At 42.4% G+C, this 17,302-nt stretch overlaps 2 protein-coding genes and 1 non-coding gene across 7 annotated transcripts; 1 reads left to right on the forward strand and 2 right to left on the reverse strand.

Moving 5' to 3' along the window:
• Positions 1 to 1,171: 1,171 nt before the first annotated feature.
• On the reverse strand, positions 1,172 to 5,302 carry LOC146698697 (retinol-binding protein 1-like). 5 transcript variants are annotated; one of them, XM_085473964.1, is made up of 5 exons: positions 5,259 to 5,302; positions 4,300 to 4,530; positions 3,795 to 3,979; positions 2,139 to 2,240; positions 1,172 to 1,439 (listed from the first exon to the last, which is right to left on the reverse strand). In XM_085473964.1, exons 2-5 carry the CDS (start codon positions 4,373 to 4,375, stop codon positions 1,386 to 1,388), a joined length of 417 nt encoding a protein of 138 aa, XP_085330090.1. In that variant the 5' UTR covers positions 4,376 to 4,530; positions 5,259 to 5,302; the 3' UTR covers positions 1,172 to 1,385. The 5 variants fall into 5 exon arrangements, with proteins under 5 accessions (XP_085330090.1, XP_085330089.1, XP_085330091.1 ...); XM_085473963.1 differs by lacking the exon at positions 5,259 to 5,302 and adding an exon at positions 4,842 to 4,959; XM_085473965.1 differs by lacking the exon at positions 5,259 to 5,302 and adding an exon at positions 4,694 to 4,959 and having other exon boundaries at positions 4,306 to 4,530.
• Positions 5,284 to 5,387, reverse strand: LOC146698698 (U6 spliceosomal RNA). The gene has a single exon (XR_014923072.1). It is a non-coding gene; the product is annotated as a U6 spliceosomal RNA (small nuclear RNA).
• An 8,517-nt stretch (positions 5,388 to 13,904) lies between these two features.
• Positions 13,905 to 17,288, forward strand: LOC146698699 (complexin-4-like). Its single transcript, XM_085473969.1, has 3 exons — positions 13,905 to 14,272; positions 14,948 to 15,031; positions 16,275 to 17,288. Exons 1-3 carry the CDS (start codon positions 14,033 to 14,035, stop codon positions 16,497 to 16,499), a joined length of 549 nt encoding a protein of 182 aa, XP_085330095.1. The 5' UTR covers positions 13,905 to 14,032; the 3' UTR covers positions 16,500 to 17,288.
• The last annotated feature ends 14 nt before the right edge of the window (positions 17,289 to 17,302 follow it).

Below are 17,302 nucleotides of genomic sequence, written 5' to 3' on the forward strand. Positions count from 1 at the left end.
ATAATTTTATCTAAAGAGACAAAAATTGTATTTCTCAGTATAAACTGCCAAATCATTTTCTTTGTGGTAGATTCCATCAGATTAAACAAGCTGCTAACTTTTTGGTGACTTCTTGCTAACCTCCAGTTAAATATAATAAAAAGCCTTCCCTGCGTTCTTTAAACTCAGGGAAGGCTAAAAAATAACAAAAAACAAAACAGAGTTTAGGAAAGTGCCGTGTAAATGTGGGACTTTGCTTCTGTATGTGGGAGATGTCATAAAACTGCTGCGGCGTCCCACAAAAAAAAGGGACATCTGGTCACCCTAGCAAAAACACTGAAGTTTGGAAACAGGTGATGTAGTAATGGTTATAACAAACACAACAGACATTGTCTTCATGCTAATAAAAGAAACATGTTCTAAAATTGGACATTTTAAAGGGAAAAAATAAAATGTAATCAGATACGTCTCTAACATTTGGAGGACATGATGTATTTAAAAGCTGAAGATGTATGATCCTTTCAGTTTTGTGCTTGCAGTCACTTTATGGCAATTTTGATGTTTTCTGTAATAAATTTTACATAAAATAGCACCTGCAGTCATTGAATTAATTCAGATGCCTTCTTGCAACCTTTCAGTTCATCACTCATACATTCACACACTACTGACTCTCAGCCCTCCTCTGGCATCTTGATTGAGTGCAGCTGAGCAGAGAGCATGGTCACTCTGCTGAGCGCGAGCGTGTACTCGCCAGTTTCCCCTCTTCAGCCTTTGCAATGCTGAAAGCGAGTGCAGGAGGCAGGATGCATGACGCCCACTCACTGGCAGTGAATGCATATTTAGGTGTTCTACTGTCACACGGGCGCAATGTGACATCACGCGGACTTTGAACCAGGAAGCCGGAGGTTAAAGATCAGCTAGCGTCCGATCTGACTGTTCCAGACAGTTTTCACATGCACTTCCATTTGGTAATTTCTGTAGAAGTTCAGGGTTCCAGTGCAATAATGCATAAAAATCACTTTAGATATGAAGATGCAGCAACACGCACGCACACACATACGCACGTACGCGCGCGCGCACACACACACACACACACACACACACACACACACACACACACACACACACACACACACACACACACACACACACACACACACACACCTTATCATTTAAAATAAGAAACATGACAGATGCATCACTTCTTTATAAGATTGTGCAACATAGGGAAAGACCTTTACAAAAGCTCTACAACTCTCTTCTCTCAGAACAATGTTTTTTTCCACAAATATTCAGTTTTGCTGTTGTACTTCAAATATATTGTTAATAAATAATGCTATATACACGACTCTCGTACCGGCTACCTTTAAAATGAGACTATTGACTGTAAAACATTTTCAGTGACTTCATTCAGCCTTCTTGAAGACTTGCTTTGCTGCGACGCCTTGAACTCTCATTTCCTGCAGAGAAGAGACGGAGAAGAAGAGGGAAAAAAAACATGAGGTGAGAGGGTGTAAATGAATGGTGAGAAGCAACAAGAACATTTGGGATTCTGTCCAGAACACCCCCCTCACCAGCTCATGCTTTGACCTCATAATCCGTCTTCCACTCTTTCACATCTATTCATCAGGTCTTTTCAGCCCGCTCCCACTTTCCTCCTCCACCTCTTCATTAGTCCCTCACTGTTCCCTTTGTGTAACCTCTGAAACCGTCGCTGGTATTCCCCAGCATATTGAGTTTAGCATCGGCAACACTTTCTCTAAATTTGTGAGAGCTTTTTAGTGGGAGAATGCTGACCGTTTGAAAACGTAACCAGCAATGAAAGATAAGCTATGAGTTTAAACTGTTCTAGAACAAATGTGCCTCTGAGCTTCTGTAGCACTTGTGCATTCAGTTTGTGTGTACTCCTTTGTTAGGTGATGGACTTTCCCCTTTTAGGCACATACAAACTCCACAGACCTCTTAATAAAAACCTTTTCTCACAAAGACAGTAACAGAATTAGCCAATGAATAACTTCTAAAACCTGCCTTATTTGAATACCCTCCCTCATTTAGCATATCAATTTCTCCATCACTTCCCTTTAAGCTTTCATTTTCCTTCTTCCCTCTTCCTTGCTTTCTCTCTGCACTGGCCTCTTCTTCCCCTCGTACATCCTTACCAAATGCAGCTTGTCGCCCTCCAGCCAGTGCGTCCAGCCTCGTCCCTCTTTCTCGCCTCGCTGTACACAAACCAGCTTGTCTCCGTCCCAATCTACTGTAGTCTGTGTAACCACAGAGATGCCGTTAGTGTGAAACATTAGCATGTAAAGTAGCTCACACAACACTCAGCCACACAAAGAGACAAGAAGCTTTATGCAAAGCAAAAAAAAGGGGGGGGGGGGGGGGGGGAGAGACTAATACAGTGATGCGTGAAAGGTCATGGAGCCTTTAAAATATACTTCATTTTTTCAAAGATGTGACCAAAAACATCAGATTTTAGATATTTGTTTAAAAATTACATGAATATATTAGTTGGACCTGATAAAAAATGATCCAATATTTTTGTATCTTTGCATCTTTTGTATCATGTGACACCCTGTAGACAGCAATAACTAAAAAAAAAAGAACATTTAAAGATAATAGTTTGGGCTTTGACTTTCCAAAACATCTTTGATCTCCTTAACATCACTTTGGTGGAACAACTTGTGAGTTTGGGGTGATGTTTTTGTTTTATGATCCATTTCCTCCTGAGATTTAATCCACGGACAGGGGTCCTGTCACCTCCTTGAGACTTTTCTGGTGTAATTCAGAATTCATCCAGTTGTTTAAGACTAAATGCACAAAAACCGATCCAAAACATGACGCCACCATCGCCATTTCCTTTGTCCAAACACAAGACTTCTTATTTCATACTAAAAAAGTTCTACTTCAGCATCATCTATACATGAATTCGAGTTCAAACAGCCTTCTGGTTTTCCAGTGAGATCTTTAGCAATCTGCAGGTCGAGTTTGCGCTGCTACGATGGACTCTATCGCCGTTTAATGTTCTGCTGATGTTAGACTCAGTAACCTGAACACTGTCACTGTTGTCGAGACAAACTCTTTAAGGATGGTTTTATAACCTCTCCAGACTGATGAGCATCAGTAAATCAATAAATCAAATCAATACAACAGAGGAACCTCCTCTGTTTGGGCCATGACACACTTCCCACTTCTGAAAACTCAAGCATTTTACAAGCAAAGTGGTAAAAGCCACAATAACACGAGTCCTGGCTGGCAAATGTGCACAAACCCCGCCTCAGGGTCACATTACATTTTAAACATTTCACCAAATGCTTTAAAAATTCCTCACCATAAGGAGGGCAATCCCGGGCACAACCAACACATGTGTGTCAGATCTGCTGTCTGGACTCTCACCGAGGACATTTCGGGTCAACATTGGGATAAATCCTTACTAATCTAGCATTAGTTAAGTGAACACTTTGCACCATCAAAGACAGATGATTAGCGCACCAAGTTTAGGACAGAGTTCCAGGGCTCATCAGTTAAAGTTATCCCCAAGTCAGTGTCCCAGTCTCAGACGGTCAGTGGAGCACGGATTAAGGTTACTGATAAGTTCATAAATCTGGGATATGAGTCGTCTCTGTTTAGCATTCAGCTGAAGAATATCATCATAGCCCATCATTGAATGGTTACTTGGGAAGGAGCTGAATGTTTCTTATTCTGGGTTTTTAAACAGCAACGAGTGGTTATGGAATAATCCCAGCGGGAAGTGTACAGACTTTACTCAAGTACCTAACCTTCAAAGCAAACTTTGGAAAAAACACAACACACACCTGACAGGTACGGCCATCCACTATCCTCAGGTCCTCAGTAAATTCTTTTCCAATATTAAAATCCATGCTGAAATTCTTGAAGGTAGTGATTGTGTTGATTTTCATGGCTCCTGTCTCTGGGTCATGGATGATCTCTTTAGTGGGCTTCAACATACACACGATCTTCCTCAAAGCAACATTAACATCTGGGAGAAAAGAGGGAAAGCTTTTGTAAGCCACACTTATGGGGGGATCTTTTCTACCTCAGACACTGCAGGTGGAGTGAACACACACACTTGTGAGGGTGTAAGTGGGTCAAAGGTGGTGATTTCATTACACTAATGTGCTGCTGGAAATGTAGATAGTCCACATCACTAAACCAGACACTGAAGATTATGAATCAGTCAACATATAAACAATTATTTAAAGATAAACGCATGAAAGATGAATGTTAAATGAGAGGGTTTTACCCGTTAAACATTTGATGGTAATAATACTATAAAATATGCTGCATAAAGACTGGTACCTAAACCTGTCAGGTAGGCGTCCACATTCTCCTGCTCCACCATATGATAGGTGCCGGAGTAATTAGGTTTAGTCATTTTTTCCTTAAGAAACTCCAGAAATTCCTGCTTTGCCTTGTTCTGGTTTTTCCTCCCGTCCCGTCTGGATCCCACGGATCAGCTGCCGACCCACAAGTCTGAACCAAGATTAGTGTACAACCACTTGTGCGTAAATTGTAAGCCCTGGCAAATACCTGCTCCAATCGAAACACAAATACAGATTAATCTAAAGAGATTCAATGTGAATAAATAGTAATCATTTAAACTTCACAAATCTGCTATTTTAGCTTTTTATTTTCAACTTCCAGCGCGCACAAATGTCTACAAATACTTGCGATGTTCTTTTCGCTCACTTACAGCTCGTTAAATAGCCGTGCACGAATCGCCTGTTGATCGCAGAAGTCTAATCATCACTTCTGCGGTGAACCTTTGTACAGCTGACGACGTAAGCTACGTAACTGACCGACGTAGTTGCCAGCTTTTGCGTGGTGTTCCCTGTAATTACCTTATCGTCTGTCCCGGTGTTTTATATGCGGTGTCAGCCACGATGGAAACAATTTAAATGCCGGGGCTTTCCCCCTCTTGGGTCCCCACTCTTTGTAGTGGTCAGCTGCTTTTTTGTCTCCCCCTGGGGCTAATTTTTTGTCCCTCGCCACCCCTCCCCCGGCCCTCAGCCACTTCTTTGTATATTTCATCACATCCATACTGATTGCCGAAACTATCTCCCTAACATCTCCATCCATCCTTTTTCCTTCACTTATCCAAGGTTTGTGAGTCTTTATACTGAGGTGATGATGATGATTATTATTCTCGGTGATAAATTCAAAAACTGCGGCGAACAGGTAGCCGCCGGAAATGCATAGCAGGGATCCACAGTCCAATCACAGCAGCTGCCAGCTCCTTCGACGCCACCTGTACTTACATTTCCAGTAAGCTGGTGCACGTCTGGTGACGTCGTAGGATTCGGGGGAAGGGGTTACCCTTGCGCAGGGGCCATGCTAATCTTCTCTGTATCGTATCCAATTTAGCGTACGCGCTTGCCGAAGCAAGCAAGGGGTTACGACATCCCTACACATAAGTATAAATCCCCGGTGACACGCACAGATCCCGTCACATGTGCACGTGGATTTTGGAGACAATTTTTAAGCTGCCAAATGTAAGCTGCTTTCAAGTGAGGGTGGAGAACTGGGACATCTGAGCTTCATGTGTTTTTCATATATCATCCCTCGACTAGAAAACGAGTAATAGCCTGTGAAAGTTAATATATGGTTTAAATAACCTGCACTACTTGCTGGATGTTCTTCTGATGTAAAACGGTCAGTTAGAGCTCCTTCTCTGAAGCGAGTATAGGATAACTCTTGCTCATTTTTAAATATAGATTTAATCCAGGTGATGTAGAATGACTACATCTAGGCTCCTATATGGCGTCTGTAATCTTAAATTGGGGAATTCCACAGAAAGCCCAAATGTCCCAGTTTTCTGTTAGTACGTGAATGCTGCTTACATTTGTTGGTCTGGGTAGAAGCTGGCAGCCCGAAGACAGTCTCAAAACCCCACGTGCACATGTGACGTGATCTATAAATCTCCCCGTATCAGTCTAGGTGTGTGTAAACACTCGTCTAGTCATCTAAATGAGGCTCAGTTCACCCGATGCCACATCGGCCTTTGTCACCATAAGGAGAAAAACCGAGGACCTCATTGCTTTTTATATAGGTGGGAGTCACCAAACACCCTAAGATACGATATCATTGACATTTATAACATTTCGCCATATACCGAGTACTGCAATAACATATTTAAAGGATCCATCACCTTATTGTTAAACTGCAAATTATGTCCTCAGACTTAAACTTTGTCATCGTCTCTTTATCAAATAAGATAGTTATCTCACTTCACTTTTTTGTTTCCAAGCATGCCAGCACTGTTACTAAAGCCCGCCATAAGAGGGAGTCAGTTTGCTATCAGTCTGCGATTGAATGGGGTCAAGTTGGCAATTACATGTAATTTGTTTCTGATAATACAGTAATAATAATGGGAAACCATTTAGTCGACCCTCAGACTAGTCTACTTCTGCCTGAGGTTTCTTTTACTGAATGTTTGTCGTATAATAATGACTCAGGGTTCGTGAATATCATCGAGCATCATTTACTTCGAAACAAAGCAACCATTACACGTTAGTCATTACATTCCAGGGGGCGGGTCCCTTCTCTCTTGCCCCGTCTCACTGCGTGCATGCGCAGCATACTAATACGGAACAGGTATATTAAAGTAGCATTAATGAACAACATTGGTCAGATGTTCTACATCCCCTCTCTTTAGCTTATGGCTGTATAAGCTGCTAACAACACCTTTAGCAATAACACATTAACAACATGTCCATATCATAACATTCTAGCCTAAACATTAACGAATTACTTCACACCTTGAACTGTGTCATTGGTAAGGACACGGTGAGCATTTAACTTTGCTGACATCACATCATGTGTACTGTCCACTTTTTTTTTTTTTTTCTTTCGTGTTACAGTCCATCTCTTATGCCTTAGTGTTCATACTTGGGGTTCGGTTTGCAGACTCTCCCATATCGTGTGATGTAAGCATCACGTGCCGGGCGACAGGGGGACTGGACTGGGGCTTGTGTGAAGTGTTGCGTGTGGCTATGTGTTTGTTCGTCGGTGTGTGTCACGGGTTCTTGGATGTGCTGTGGGGAGTCAGTGGTTGGTGGTTGGGCTGCGTTGTAATCATCACGGGAATCTCCGTGTGGTGGTGGCGGTTCAGAGACTGGGAGGATATGTCTGCGGTTTCGCCTGTACTCTCCAGCTCCTGACTGGACGATGTACGATCTGGGCTCTTCGCAGGCTTCCTTGATGGTTCCTAAGGAGTCATGTCCTTGACGCGTTTGCATCCGCACAACCTCACCTGGCATGAGGGGGCGGAGGGGTCTGCTGGACTTGTCATAGTATCTCTTTTGTGCCTGGCGCTTGTGAAGTAGGTTTGTTTTAACTGTTTTGTTGCTTTTGGGGCTGGGAACGAGCAGACGTCTACACACGGGTAGGGTCGTGCGCGTCTGTCTTGACATCAGCCTTTCAGCTGGGGAACCTAGTGTGTTGTCACGTGGCACGTTGCGGAGATTGAGTAGGTTAAGGAAGACATCCGTTCCATCTCTCTTTGATCTTTCCATCAATTGCTTTGCACTGCGAACCGCACGTTCAGCCAATCCATTGGCCTGCGGGTATTCTGGGCTACTTGTCACATGAACAAAGTCCCATGCTGAAGCAAAGTCTGCAAAGCGTTGGCTGGTGAACTGAGTGCCGTTGTCTGATATTACTTTGTGCGGGCTGCCATGGACAGAAAAGTGTCTTTTGAGCTTTGTGATGACAGTGTTGGCGGTTAGGTCTGGAAGCAGGTCTACTTCGAACCAACCTGAGTAAGAGTCGACTACAACCAGGTGATGTTGACCGTTCCACTCGAAGATGTCGGTGGCGACGGTTGACCAGGGTATGTCCGGCACTGGATGTAGCTTTAACGGCTCCTTCTGTTGATGTGGCCTTGTGCTGTTGCACACTGGACACGCAGCTGTTTCTTGCTCAATATCTGCTGTCATTGTGGGCCAAAACACAATGCCACGGGCCCTGCATTTAGTAGCTTCCATGCCTGGGTGCCCTCTGTGGAGGATGACGATATAATCTTTTTGCAAAGATTTGGGAATCACTGTTTTCAGCCCTTTCATGACAATGCCATCTTCTAGAGTGAGTTCGTCTCGATATGGGTGGTATTGACGAAGTTCTGTGGGCAGCTGAGTTTGTCTGCAAGGCCATCCTCTCATTATGACAGTGCTCAGTTTCTGTAGCTCTGGATCTGAGGCAGTGTGTTCCTTTAGCTGCATCAGCCTGTAAGAAGAGATTTGCTGGATCGACATGATCTCGTAGTCAGCTGTTTCATCACTGTTCTGATCCGTCGAGGTTGTGGGAGCACGGGATAAAGTGTCGGCGAGGTACATCTGCGAGCCTTTTTTGTACACTATCTGAAAGTTGTACTTTTGCAGCCTAAGCATCATGCGTTGCAGTCTGGCTGGAGCTGAATGTATTGGCTTGTTCAAGATGGTGACTAATGGCTGATGATCAGTTTCAATTTGGATTTGTTTCCCATAGATGTAATCATTAAACTTGGAACAACCAAATACGACTGCAAGAAGCTCCTTCTCAATCTGCGCATAGCGCGTTTCTGTCTGTGTCAGAGTACGAGATGAGTAGGCAATCGGGGCGCTTCTTGGAGGCATGCAGCCCCGAGTCCATACTGCGATGCGTCACACGTTAACGTGACAGGTTTCTTTACGTCGTAGTATCTGAGGGTAGGAGGACTGGTCAGGCTTCGTTTTAAAGCATTGAATGCATCTTGATGCTGCTTGAGCCAACACCACTGTACGTCTTTGCACGTTAGCTCCCGAAGTGGGGCTGAAAGCTCGCTGAAATTAGGAATGAACTTTCCTAGGTAATTAATCATCCCTAAGAAGCGTTGGAGAGCTGTGACGTTTTCAGGTGTGGGCATCTCTTCAATTGCTTTGGTCTTTGCTGGGTCAGGCTTCAAGCCCTCGCTTGTGAAGACGTGGCCAACGTATCCAGAACATAGGCTCACTCACGCAATCACAAACTGTAACAACTGCGGGGGCAGCCACGAGGCAAAAAGGGACAAATGCCCAGCATATGGCCAGCAATGCCATAAGTGCCAAAAATGGAATCATTTCCAGAAATGCTGCAAGTCATCACAAACACGGCAATTCAAAAAGAGACCCGTAAACCATATTGAAATGCAGGCGCACGGCAGCGATGAAGAAATGTTCTATGTGAATGGAATTGACATAGACACTATAAATCCCACTTCTGACACCATGTTTGTCGTTTAATAATGACTCAGGGTTCGTGAATATCATCGAGCATCCTTTACTTCGAAACAAAGCAACCATTACACGTTAGTCATTACATTCCAGGGGGCGGGTCCCTTCTCTCTTGCCCCGTCTCACTGCGTGCATGTGCAGCATACTAATACGGAACAGGTATATTAAAGTAGCATTAATGAACAACATTGGTCAGATGTTCTACACTGAAATTCAAGTTAGTCCTCACTGTTGCTAAGTGTTGCTAAGATCTGATTGTTGGGGTTTCCTCTGTATTATTGTAGGGTCTTTGGCTTACAATGTACCGTAAAATGCTTGGAGGTGATTGGAGTCGTGATTTGGCATTATATAAATAAATCTGAATTGAATAGTCACCACAGGTTGCAGCAGTAATGTAAAAAAAAAAAATAATGCAATCACCAGGCAGCCAATATTTATTTATTTATTTTTGGTTGATTGAAGGAGGTCGCCGTTCTATTTTTCCTCCTGTGACTGAGCCATTAGCTTGCTCTGAATTAGGAATTAGGTTTTGTCAAGCTGCTTGTATCCAGTGTGGGATGGTTTGTTGTTTGAGTTAATTTAATGTAGGTTTACTCAGCTAACGTTGTCTCAGGATGGTGCTGCATGAGATTTTTTATTGTATTCCGAGAGTATTTTAATTTATTAAAATATCCAAATTCAGTGTTCCTGTATAGATACATGCAAATATCGCAGTACTACGCTTGATTTTTGTCTCAAACACTTGTTTTTCCAAACACTTCCTTGTTTCCAAAGTGGTCGCCACAGTATCCTCGGGATCAGAACTAGAAGTAAACTAGCTTGTGTCGCCTTCTGCTCTCAGGATCTTTTGCATGTTAACAACCACACCACTGAGGGTAAAAGTTAGAATCAGGGTTAAGTTGCAGTAAGGGTCAGAGGCATTCACCTGTGATGGTGAAGGTTAGGGTCACGTGCTAAGTTATAATGTCAACCACTGTTGAGCAAAAAGAGCCACTTAAGGGATTTTCAGGGAGATCAGTGTCCAACATGTGACAAAACAACACACACACACACACACACACACACACACACACACACACACACACACACACACACACACACACACACACACACACACACACACACACACCTGGAGAATATGAACATGGAAATGTTCAGTAATGTTTCCCCTTTGTTCTGTTCATGAATTGTACTGGCTGACACAGGACCACCTCGAGCTATCTTCAGTAGTAAAAGGCAAAACTTTGGATTAGTAAACAGATCTCAGGTCTGCATGAGCTCTGGGGTAGGGGGCGTGGTTTCTCTCTGTGATCTTGTTAAAGTATTAAAGCTTCCTCACCTGTTAGAAATTAAAGTGCTCTGGGCACCAGAGGAGGAAGAGTAAGGGGAGAGGGGTGTGGAAATGAGTGAGGGACTTCAAACAGGTTGGTTGAAGTGTGCATATGGGCTCTCGGTGCCAAGTAGGGCATTAGAGTAGGTCAGAGAGCATAAAACTCACTGTGGAGTCGTTCCAAGACATTCAAACAAGTGTGCCAAAATAAGAAATCAGGAGAACAGCTGGGCCACATTTCTGAAAAAGAGGACACACGGAGATCTAAGTAACCCCATTTTACATTCAACAGTAGTATATAGTTATATTTAACAAATAATGTATCATGGTGTTGTAAGCAGATAAGTGCGTTATAATGTACTTTTAGAAACTGGAGACAATTGATAACATTTAAAGCCATGTTCAAACTCTTTTTTCCTCATTTTAGTAGTAATGATAGTTATTGGTAAAAATATTTTGCAAATTGTAGTTGGTGGAAATGAAATGAATTAAACACAGCAGCAATTCAGGAAGCAGAAAAGTCAGGCCTAATTTGCTGTCTCATGGAGAGCACATCATTGGAAGAGAATTAGGCTGTTTATAAGCTCCTTCTTTTCATTCTGTGTCCAGCATAATTAATACCTGTTGCCACTGAAGGGGAGACTTGCTGCTGCTCTCTGTGTACTCATATGGAAGTGCAGGGAAGTCCCAGAGCAGCCGTACAAGACATTGAGCCAGTGACTCACCCTCAGCATCTAATTCTGGGTCAGGCTGACCTGCTATCACTTTCAGAGGTCTCTCTCTTTCTCTTTCCCTTTCTCCTTTTCTCTGTAGGGATGTGTCTGCTCGTTTTGTAGTTGTTGAAAGAGGTGTGTTGGGGTCAAAGCAGAACCTCACCAGCTGCAGCCAGTTCTTCAAATGAGACCACTACATATCCTCAGAACTGATGTTTCCACTCTGCCAGGTTGGTGTTTTTGTGACCATGCCTCTTGTCACTTTTGCTAAATGTTTGGATAGATTCCCAGGGCCATCCTGTCTTTAGTGTTTTGCAGCCTCCTCTGCTCTGGCTTCAGTGTCTTTCTCAGCAGCCAGCTCACTAACCTCTCCCTCGCATCTTCAGGCTCTCAGCCATCAGTTCAGCCTCCACATCTGGCTTTGTTCTTGCCTGCTGGCAACCCCTGGCCCTCTGCGCTTCCATCAGAGATTTATAATAAATCAGTTTGGCCCATCCCCTGCCTCATGGTCTGTGTTTGCACATGGTTTGTAGGTCACCATAACAACACTGATAAATGCACAGACCAGTCACTTAACATGGTGTTGCAATCATTCCCCAGAGATTTTGGTTCATATTGATGTGGTAACATTGTCTGGCTGTACAATGCACATTGAGATCCAATGACTTTGGATACCATTGGAGTAAAGTGCAGCAACAGACACAAACTGAACTGCTGAAACAGCTCATTTGGAAGAACGTTAGGTCCCTGGTTCAATCTCACGTTTCAGCAGTGGAAGGATAACTTTATGCAAACGCTCCTCCTTGACTTAATAAACTGTACTGAGATGCTTTTATGTGATTGGCAATTAGATATCTACCTTAATTAGTCGTTGAATGGGGGTATTTAATAAAATATTTGCTAAATATGTGATACTGTGACTAGCTAGAATTGCTGTTGTTTTTCTCTGTGTGTATTTCAGTGTTGTATCTCCCATTAAAAGACTGTGTCTACATGCCTAAATGCACTGAGGTGAGCCACGTGACTGGCTGCTTAGATATTCGTGTTAACGAGTTGCTTTTACAGGAGTGCCTATTACACCTGTGACAATCCTAATAACAAACAATCCTCTTTGTCTGTAGTGATCCTAAGTGAAACTGAACAGAGTGAAACTGAACAGAGAGGAAAGAAATGACCCGGTGAAGGTTGTTTTTTTAGGTTTTGTTTTTCACACTCATGCCCTCTGCCTCACTCAGATAATATTTCTGCTGGGAAGCTGTCTTTAAGTAATTTGATTGCATGTAAATTTTCCATGTAATTTGTTACATAAGTAGAAGGTAAAATGTTACATTTACTGGAATCTAGTTTGTTTTGGTATATCGATCACATTTCCCCTAATGGTTAATTACTACATAAATAACCCTTTGATTTTATATTATGTTGTGTTTTATTCAAGATTCTTGCTTCAATTTTTAATGAGGGTGAGAAATCCTTTTTTGAGTGCATATATTTAAAAAAAAAAGAAGAAGAAAGAAATCAGGGGTAATGTATTACACTGCAACTTTTAAACTGTGTTTGTGGATAAAAAAGTCTATGATGCAGGAAACTATGCTCTCCCTTTAAACAAACTTCAGCACTGATTGTTTGGTGGAGAGACTGAGGGAGACCGGAGGGTGACCCCACTCTGTCCCCTCTTTTCTGACAGTTTGCACAGTTGCACAGTCCAGCTGTCAGTACGTTTCTGATCTCCCACTGACTCAAATACTTCTCTTTAAGGCCGGACTCTCTCCATCCAAGTTTCATTTCTTCTTTCCCCATCTTTAGTCATCTTTAATCCACGAATGTTTAGTGAAATAAATACCAACAGCATTCTTGTAAGAAAAAAAAACTGTCGCTGTTGCATTTATTCTCCCATTTTCTAAACTATGAAAACAACATGGATTAAATGGAGCTACGCAGGAGGACAAATGAGTCTATAAATATATTAACTTACTGTGAATGCATGGGTGTGTCACTCAACATCACGTCTAAAGCTTCACCCCTGACACGTGACTCATCAGGTGCATTCCCTGCCACGGCTAACGAGATTCCCCTCATTAAGTCCCTTAGGTAGTAATCTGTGTGGCAGAGTTGGGGGTAGTGAAATGTGAAAACGATTCTGTAGGAGGGAAAGAGGGAAGGAGAGGCTGAAACCTCAATGGAAAACAGTGATTTTGTCCTGTGAAGGCCAGGAAGTTGCAGGCTTAATATCTCGTGGAGAGTCTACTGTTTTTTTATTCTTGTTTTCCCCACTTTTTAAAAAGCTTTAGGGATTGGCTGGTGGTGGTGAAGGCCATCTGGCTGGGTGCTTTATCTGGATTTTATGGTGTGAGCCTTAGGCCAACTGTGGCCACCTGCATGGGTAAGATAACCGTGGACAGGAACAGCATGGTAAACCATGTTTGTGTGTAAATCAGTGGTAATAGACCCTGAAAATTAGCCTGTTCAGCATGTTAGTTTGGCATTTTCATGTTTTGTCATCACGTAGTTTCCGTTTTTCTGCTTTACTGCCCTCTTTAACCTGATCTAGATGATAAACTCTCCATCAGTGTGTTTAACCTTTCCGAGTGTCTGAGCCTTGTCTGACTGCCGTCCTTGTCCTTGGCAGGAGTTATTGCTGTGAGATGTCAGACTGCGTGTCCTGATTTTCTCGTGTCAGTGCAACACAACATGAGGGAAGGCGAAAGCCACCATAAATTCACCTGTCATCTGACGAGGAAATAGGGGTGTGTGTGCGGTACATCATGGAGTCTGTGGTGAGATTAAAAAATTCCCTGAGCATGCCCATCAGGAAGCTGACCAGCTGTGTGTCGGAGGTGAAGGGGAAGAAGCTGTGTGCCAAACGTAGGAACAAGAGAGGGAGAGGCAGCGGGAGTCGAGGAGGATGTGTCAAGTTGGGCAAAACGTCTCCCCCCCGAGCTGCATATCCCAAAGATCTGTCTATCATTTGCTCGTACCAGACAGAGCTGGAGAAGGAGAGGCAAGTAATGCTCTGTATGTGATGTAGAAACCGTCATGCAGGGGTGAAGGAAGTATTCACATACTTTAAGTAAAAGTAGCAACAGGTGCTTTTGTAAACATGAAGTGTTACAAGTAGCACTCTTACAGTGAAAATGTTGCTTAAAAATCACAATTCATAGTTTTGGAATCTAAATGAGAAATTGTTATCGAGAAGAAATAAAAAATGAAACACAATGAAACGATTGACAAACTAAACTAACCGCCCATATCAGCCAATTTCTGTGTAGTGTCACCACAAACTGCCTCCAAGACAATGGGAGGGGCGTCAGAAATGGAAACCACAAGTACCACAAAGCTGCACAAGCACCTGAGTAGTATCATTATTTTGTGCCATTACAAATAACAGGCAGGGTTGCTTCTTGGATGCATTATATGAACAGGCGTTTTATCAATTCCAGGTGAAAATGGAAAAAAGACTCTAAACAGACATGAAATCAAGTTTTGCCTGAGTTACATGTAATTCATCTGCAAACTGAAATCAATCCCCTCAGTTCACCTCATTTTGTCAATTCCTCACTGTGCTCTCATTGCAGGAGGCAGCTGAGATGAACGAAGGCGTTAACTGTGCAGAGAGATTTTTATTTTCTGCCTGCGATATCTGAGCTGTATTTATGTTTGTCTGCTGTGTTGACAGAAAGCTGCGGGAAGCCACCAAGGCCCAGAAGAATGCAGAGAGAGCAGCGATGAGAGCTCATTTCAGGAGAAAATATCAGCTGCCTGAGGTCTGTGTTTGGAAGAAAATAACAATATTTATCCTCTAGTTTTGTGTAAATTGGACAGTTTTCCCCTTATACACGGTACTGGGTTTTTTAAAAATTTTATTTCTTTAACAGAGTTGAATTGAAACTTTACAAAACGCTGCATTCTTCTGTTCACTACTCTCACACACCAGTTTAAATTTTCTTCAAAATATAATGTTTTTCCAACTTCACTGAATTAATTTAGATAAAATGTCAAATAACCACAAAAATGTGCTGCGTAATTCTTCTGAATTTAGGATTCAGGGTTCAGCAACCAAAAAATTCTTACCAGTTCAAAATGAAACTTGCTGTGTCAAAGAAAATGAGAAGATAGAAAGAAGATGAGAAGTAAATACTTTTTATCAAGTATTTACTTGATAAATACCCTCAGGGAAAAAAAATGAAATCATGAAAGGAAAAAAGAAAAAAAGGGCAGCACGGCGGTCGCAGTCAGGAGGCCTTGGATTCAAATCTTGACTTTCTAGTCCAGTCTGGTCTTTCTGTGTGGAGTTTGCATGTTCTCATGTCTGTGTGGGTTCTCTCTGGGTACTTTCATTTCATCATTAAACATCATGTTAATGTCTGTAGCTCAGTAGTTATAAACCAATCTCAATGCAGTTTCTGTTTTTCCTTTTGCAAACACTTCTCCATCAACAAGATGTAGCGCATCTTGATACTGCATAAAAAAACCTTAAAACTCAAACTGTTATAACTTCAGATGTGTTTGCAGCCTTTGCAGAGATACAGCCAACCCCCAACAATACAATAGTTGGCTTATTCTTTGCAGGCATTATCCATGTGTGCCAACTTGTATGTTACTGCAACATAATAATGGATTGGATTTATATAGCGCCTTTCTATGCACCCAAAGCGCTTTACAATGCCACTATTCATTCACACACTGGTGGAGTGTGTGAATGTGCAAGCTACCGTTGTAGCCACAGCTGCCCTGAGGTAGACTGACAGAAGCGAGGCTGCCATACCGCGCCATCGGCCCCTCTGGGCAACACCAGTAGGCGGTAGGGTAAAGTGTCTTGCCCAAGGACACAACGACCAGGACAGAGAGCCTGGGGATCGAGCCGGCGACCTTCCGATTACAGATGCGCTTCCCAACCCCTGAGCCACGGTCGCCCCAAGGACATAAGAGATGTAGAGCTATTTATTCATTTTTATTTTTGCAACACGTTCAACCCTGTAACCCATTTGTTCTTCCATCATCCTTCAGAACACGAAGGACACAAACCAGCGGAGGTCAGTCGGAGGCAAAGTGTCGCTCCCCCACGAGCTATCGACAATAATTCATCCTGAAACCAAAACCAAGAACGATGGCTTCAACCTGCTGAGTGCCTTTCAAGGCCTCAGCTTCAGCACAGCGGTCCTCACAGGGAGGAAACGCAGCGGGACGCCTACTCCTGCACCAGCAAATGGGGGATCTTGTAAAATCATGTGATCAATATGTACTCACAGCAATGATTATTACACTCTATTAATGAAGAGAACAGCATATGGGAATTTATGACTGCTGCTTTTATGTAAGCTGAAGTCAGTTTTCTTCTTACATAGCTCTGATAACTTGTAACAGGTGAATAAGTCACCTGTTTTACTTAATAATAACAAATACGGCAGTGTAAAATGCTTATTTTAGGTATTGATTAGATATACTCAAACATTATTATGAGGTGTTGAATTACTGGTCAGTACATGACAATGAAAGTACAAATGGGATTTTACGCAGTACTTGAAGAATTTTTTCCTCATTGAATATGTTGATTTTATACTGTTTTAATAAGCTGTTGCATTATATTGTGATTATATAACTAAATCAATAGTTGTAGATGTTAAAACAGGGCACATCTTGTCCTGGTGATGTTTCACTCGGACACCGTGTTTAGTTTTTTTATAATAGAAGCCAAGCTAGTACGCAGAGCTGTCGGTCTAAATGATATAGATCCAACTAAGAGATCTATACACAAGTGAGGAACCTCAGGGCAACAAAACAACATGAAACTTTCTTATTTTGTGTGATTATGTTAGAATTTGTCCACTTTTCTTTATACTGAGTCCTTTCTGCATCACATCTACAGTATCGGTGATGTGTATGAGCCAAATTTGCTAGTTTCTAATAACTGCTTTGTTTGTGTTGAGCTTATTTTGGTGCATAAATTCAAGGCTTTTATACAGTATGGAGAAAAACACCACTTACGAAGGTGGACATTTAGTCTGTTTGTTTGTAGCTGATTTGCTGTGATTGAA

The sequence above is a fragment of the Copadichromis virginalis genome, linkage group LG11 (assembly GCF_057382275.1).
Source record: "Copadichromis virginalis isolate Kocher_CV1m ecotype Utaka linkage group LG11, C_Virginalis_male_GT1.1, whole genome shotgun sequence".
Taxonomy (NCBI): Eukaryota; Metazoa; Chordata; class Actinopteri; order Cichliformes; family Cichlidae; genus Copadichromis; species Copadichromis virginalis.